The sequence below is a fragment of the Tachyglossus aculeatus genome, chromosome 23 (genome assembly GCF_015852505.1).
Source record: "Tachyglossus aculeatus isolate mTacAcu1 chromosome 23, mTacAcu1.pri, whole genome shotgun sequence".
NCBI classification, from domain to species: Eukaryota; Metazoa; Chordata; class Mammalia; order Monotremata; family Tachyglossidae; genus Tachyglossus; species Tachyglossus aculeatus.
In genome coordinates, this window is record NC_052088.1 from 32,107,886 (window position 1) to 32,113,827 (window position 5,942).

Sequence of the window (5,942 nt, forward strand, 5' to 3'; positions counted from 1 at the left end):
CCCCCCGCCCCTCCCACCGCGGCGGTTCTTTGACCGGGAAAACGCGGCTCAGCCAATGAGCGTCCAGGGGGCGGGGTCTGATGCGAAAAGGGGGCGTGCCCCCCCCGAAAGGGGCGTGGCCCGGCTCGCTACATAGCGCCCGGCCCCGGGCTGGGCCGGCGTCTGCGCGTGCGCCACGGTGGCGTCTCGTTCGCTCAGTCGATCTGTCCTATTTATTGAGCGCTTCCCCGTGCGCAGAGCACTGTACTGAGCGCTCGGGAGGTCCAGGCGGGCCACGTGCAGAGACGGTCCGTAGCCAAGAGCGGGGCGGCCGTGGCGGGTGTGGCGGGGCCGCGGGGGGCGCGCCCTGCTCCCCGCGGGATGCCGGCGGCCCGGGCGGCCGGGCCTGCCGCCCACCCCCCTCCGGGCGCCCCGACCTGCGGCCCCTCCTCCCCCGGCGGCGGCCCCGACCCGCCGGCCCCGCTGGACCTGCAGGCTTTCCGGGAGTACGGCCACAGCTGCTACGTCTTCCGCAAGGGGCTGGAGAGCCGCTTCCAGCCCCGGGGGGCCCTGGACCGCCAGCCCCAAGTGAGGAGAGGGGACACCCGACCCCTCCCTCCCGCCGACCCCTCTCTCCCGCCGACCCCTGCCTCCGGGCCGGGGCGGGAGGGGGACGGGGCGGGGGGACGGGGACCCTCAGTCTTTCCTTCACTCAATCGTATTTCTCCACTTGTGTGTGCGGAGCACGCTACCAAGCGCTGGGAAAGTACAATTGGGCAACAGATAGAGCCGGTCCCAACTCTTCTTCTCCCTCCTCCTTTGCCTCTTCTTCTCTTCATTCATTCATTTATTGAGCGCTGACTCTGTGCACAGCATTGTACTAAGCGCTTCTCTTCTCCTATTCTTCTCTTCCTCTTCTTCCCCTCTTCTTCTCTTCTCTTCCTCTTCTTCCTCTTCTTCCCCCTCTTCCTCTTCTTCTCTTCCCCCTCTTCCTCTTCTTCTCTCCCTCCTCTTCCTATTCTTCTCTCCCTCCTCTTCCTCTTCTTCCTCTTCTTCCCTTCCTCCTCTTCTTCTCTTCCTCTTCTCTTCTTGCTCTTCTTCTCTTCTTCCTCTTCTTCCTCCTCTTCCTCTTATTCTCTTCCTCCTCTTCCTCTTATTCTCTTCCTCCTCTTCCTCTTATTCTCTTCCTCCTCTTCCTCTTATTCTCTTCCTCCTCTTCCTCTTCTTCTCTTCCTTCTCTTCCTCCTCTTCCTCTTCTTCTCTTCCTCCTCTTCTTCTCTTCCTCCTTTTCCTCTTCTTCTCTTCCTCCTCTTCCTCTTCTCTTCCTCCTCCTCCTCTTCTTCTCTCCCTCCTCCTCCTCTTCTTCTCTTCTCCTCTTCTTTTCCTCCTCCTCCTCCTCCTCCTCTTCTTCTCTTCCTCCTCCTCCTTTTCCTCCTCCTCCTCTTCTTCTCTCCCTCCTCCTCCTCTTCTTCTCTTCTCCTCTTCTTTTCCTCCTCCTCCTCCTCCTCCTCTTCTTCTCTTCCTCCTCCTCCTTTTCCTCCTCCTCCTCTTCTTCTCTTCCTGCTCCTCCTCCTTCTCTTCACTCATTCAATCATATTTATTGAACACTTACTGCGTGCAGAGCCCTGTACTGAACACTTGGACGAGGACACCAGAACAACAAACTGACATATTTCCCCACCCATAAGGAGCTTCCAGGCCAAGAGGGGGAGACAGATGTGAATCCCAAGTGCAGGCTGGGCTCACGTTGGCGCAGGGAGCGATGACCGCAGTGGCCGGCTTTGCCTCCTGCAGTATCGATTCTGCTATTTGTTAAGCGCTTACGAGTTGCCAGGCACTGTACTAAGCACTGAGGGAGTGGGGAATACAAGCAGATGAGGTCGGACACAGTCCCTGTCCCAACTGGGGCTCACGGTCTCCATCCTCACTTGACAGATGAGGGAACTGAGGCCCAGAGAAGTGAAGTGACTGGCCCAAGGTTCTTCCTTCCTTACCCGCAGGTGACGGCCGAGTCCCGCTGTCAACTGGTCAGCTGGCTGATCCCCGTGCACCGCCAGTTGGGCCTCTCCTTCGAGTCGCTGTGCCTGGCGGTCAACACTTTGGACCGTTTCCTGGCCACCACCCCCGTGGCTGCAGACTGCTTCCAGCTTCTCGGGGTCACCGCGCTGCTCATCGCTTGCAAGCAGGTAATAATCATAATTATGATTATGACGGTATTGGTTAAGCGCTTACTATGTGCCAGGCACTGTTTGAAGTGCTGGGATAGGTACAAGATAGTTGGGTTGTACACAGTCCCTGTTCCACATGGGGCTCACAGTCTTCATCCCCATTTTACAGAAGAGGGAACTGAGGGACAGTGAATAATAATAATGGTATTTATTAAGCGCTTACTATGTGCAGAGCACTGTTCTAAGCGCTGGGGAGGTTACAAGGTGATCAGGTTGTCCCACGGAGGGTGGGGGGGGGCGCTCACAGTCTTAATCCCCATTTTACAGATGAGGTCACTGAGGCACAGAGCAGTTAAGTGACTTGCCCAAAGTCATATAGCTGACAATTGGCGGAGCCGGGATTTGAACCCACGCCCTCCGACTCCAAAGCCTGTGCTCTTCTTTTCCACTGAGCCACGCTGCTTCTATGAGAAGTGAAGTGAAGGGACTTGCCCCACGTCACATAGCAGAGAAGCAGCGTGGCTCAGTGGAAAGAGCCCAGGCTTTGGAGTCGGAGGTCATGGGTTCAAATCCCGCTCCGCCACTTGTCAGCTGGGTGACTTTGGGCAAGTCACTTCACTTCTCTGTGCCTCAGTGACCTCATCTGTAAAATGGGGATTAAGAGCTGTGAGCCCCCCCGTGGGACAACCTGATCACCTTGTAACCTCCCCAGCGCTTAGAACAATGCTTTGCACGTAGTAAGCGCTTAGCAAATGCCACCATTATTATTATTATTATTATTATTATAGCAGAGTCAGGATTAGAACCCAGGTCCCTCTGACTCCCAAACCTGGGCTCTATCCACTAGGCCATGCTGCTTCTCTGGAGAATGGAGTACTCCCAAATCCAGCCTGGACCGGCAACCCTTGCCCGGAGCACCCCGAAGTTTTTCCAGACGTGGAGGCGAACTGGGGGGACCATGCTACCTGTTGCGCGTGTGTGTGTGTGTGTGTGTGTGTGTGTGTGTGTGTGTGTGTGTGTGTGTGTGTACGCCTCTCAGCCTCAGGTTCCTCCTCTGAAAAATACCTGACCTCCCTCCCCCCGTCCCTCCTGTAGACTGCAAGCACAAATGGAACAGGGACTGTGATTGAATTGGCACATATTAAGCGCCTAACAAACACCACAAGTATTTCTTAGACTGTGAACTCATGTATATATGTATATATGTTTGTACATATTCATTACTCCATTTTACTTGTACATATCTATTCTATTTATTTTATTTTGTTAGTATGTTTGGTTTTGTTCTCTGTCTCCTTCCCTTTTAGACTGTGAGCCAACTGTTGGGTAGGGGCTGTCTCTATATGTTGCCAACTTGTACTTCCCAAGCGCTTAGTACAGTGCTCTGCACACAGTAAGCGCTCAATAAATACGATTGATTGATTGATTGATTATAGGGAGGGAATGTTTCTGCCTGTTGTTATATTGTACTCTCCCAAGCACTTAGTACAGTGCTCTGCACACTGTAAGTGCTCAGGAGCTTCAGTAGAAGAAATGAATATTTTTTTATGGATGTTAAGTGCTATGTGCCGGGGACTGTACTAAGTGCTGGGGTAGGTACAAGGATGGAAATAGTCTGTGTGGGGTAGATACAAGCTAATCAGGTTGCACACAATCCCTGTCCCACATGGGGCTCAGTGTCTTCATCCCCCTTTTCCAGATGAGATCACTGAGGCCCTGAAAAATGAAGCAACTTGTTCAAGGTCACCCAGCATTCATTCAGCCGTATTTATTGAGCGCTTACTGTGTGCAGAGCACTGTACTAAGCGCTTGGGAAGTACAAGTTGGCAACATATGGAGACGTTCCCTACCCAACAACGGGCTCACAGTCTAGAAGGGGGAGATGTGCAACAAAACAAAACATGTGGACAGGTGTCAAGCCGTCAGAACAAATAGAATTAAAGCTAGATGCACATCATTAACAAAATAAGTAGAATGGTAAATATGTACAAGTAAAAGAAATAGAGTAATAAATCTGTATAAGCATATGCAGGTGCTGTGGGGAGGGGAAGGAGGTAGGGCGGGGGGGATGGGGAGGAGGAGAGGAAAAAGGGGGCTGAGTCTGGGAAGGCCTCTTGGAGAAGGTGAGCTCTCAGTAGGGCTTTGAAGGGAGGAAGAGAGCTAGCCTGGTGGATGGTCATTCCAGGCCAGGGGGAGGACGTGGGCCGGGGATCGAGCGAGTGGCGGAGCCGGGATAAGAAACCGAGTCCTTCTGACTCCCGGGCCCAGGAGCAGTGGAGAAAGCACGGGCTTGAGAGTCAGAAGTCATGGGTTCTAATCCCAGTTCCACCACCTGTCTGCTATGTGACCTTGGGCAAGCCACTTTTAGCTTCTCTGGGCCTCAGTTCCCTCATCTGTAAAATGGAGATGAAGACTGTGAGCCCCAGCTGGGACAACCTGATGACCTTGTGTCTACCCCAGTGCTTAGAACAGTGCTTGGCACATAGGCTCCGCTGTCGCAGCTAATCGCTTGCGTTGCTATGTTTTCCCAGACCAGGAGGCCTTTCCAGACTGAGCCCCCTCCTTCCTCTCCGCCGCTCCCGCCTCCATCCCCCCCACCTTACCTCCTTCCCTTCCCCACAGCACCTGTATATATGTATATGTTTGTTCGTATTTATTACTCTATTTATTTTACTTGTACATATCTATTCTATTTACTTTGTTAATATGTTTTGTTCTCTGTCTCCCCCTTCTAGACTATGAGCCCACTGTTGGGTAGGGACCGTCTCTATATGTTGCCAACTTGTACTTCCCAAGTGCTTAGTACAGTGCTCTGCACCGAGTAAGCGCTCAGTAAATACGATTGATTGATTGATTGATTGGCTGATTTTCAGGTGGAGGTTCATCCGCCTCGAGTGAAGCAGCTCCTGACCCTTTGCTGCGGCGCCTTTTCCCGCCAGCAGCTGTGCAACCTGGAATGCATCGTCCTGCACAAACTGCAGTTCAGGCTCGGGGCGCCCACCATCGGCTTCTTCCTGGACCATTTCACCCAGGCGCGGCTGGCGTCGAGCCAGGGGGACCCCGGCGAGGCGGTGGCCGCCCAGGGCCTGGCCCGGGCCCTGGCCCGGCTCAGCCTGGCCGACTACGCCTTCAACCGGTTCGCCCCGTCCCTCCTGGCCGCCTGCTGCCTGGGCCTGGCCGACCGCATCCTCGGCCACCGGACCCCGCTGGACCTCCGGGGGACTGACCACCCGGAGACCGCGCTGCAGGACTGTCTGGACCAGCTGCGCTTACTCGTCTCTCTGAACGGAGACTCCTTGGCCTGCGAGTTGCCCCCGCCTCTCTCCCTAACAGGCCCAAGGCCAGACAGTTAGACCTCCACCCTTCCCCCTCTCACTACCTTCCACCAAATCCTCCGCGAGAACCAACACCACCGACAGTGCCCCGTGATTTTGGGGTTTCGTGTCCTTTCCCCAGAGAAGCCGCGTGGCTCAGTGGAAACAGCACGGGCTTGGGAGTCAGAGGTCGTGGGTTCTAATTCCGGCTCCCCCACGTGCCTGCGGTGTGACCTGGGGCAAGTCACTTAACTTCTCTGAGCCTGTTACCTCACCTGTAAAATGAGGATTAAGGCTGTGAGCCCCACGTGGGACAACGTGATCACCTTGTACCCTCCCCAGCGCTTAGAACAGTGCTTTGCACATAGTAAGCACTTAATAAATGCCATCATTATTGTTATTATTATTACTATTATTATTATGCATACCGTATTGTTGTAAACCTCAAAGCCGTGGGAGTGTGTGTGTGTGTGTGTGTGTT

General features: G+C 54.3%; 1 protein-coding gene across 1 annotated transcript; it reads left to right on the forward strand.

The window, feature by feature from the left end:
- Positions 1-360: 360 nt before the first annotated feature.
- CCNO (cyclin O) lies at positions 361-5,640 on the forward strand. Its single transcript, XM_038765570.1, has 3 exons — positions 361-567; positions 1,980-2,165; positions 5,021-5,640. Exons 1-3 carry the CDS (start codon positions 361-363, stop codon positions 5,498-5,500), a joined length of 873 nt encoding a protein of 290 aa, XP_038621498.1. The 3' UTR covers positions 5,501-5,640.
- The last annotated feature ends 302 nt before the right edge of the window (positions 5,641-5,942 follow it).

Coding starts and splice junctions, on each gene's coding strand:
- CCNO (XM_038765570.1), top strand. CDS start 361: ATGCCGGCGGCCCGGGCGGCCGGGCCTGCCGCCCACCCCCCTCCGGGC. Junction 568..1,979: donor CCCTGGACCGCCAGCCCCAA/GTGAGGAGAGGG, acceptor CCTTACCCGCAG/GTGACGGCCGAGTCCCGCTG. Junction 2,166..5,020: donor TGCTCATCGCTTGCAAGCAG/GTAATAATCATA, acceptor GCTGATTTTCAG/GTGGAGGTTCATCCGCCTCG.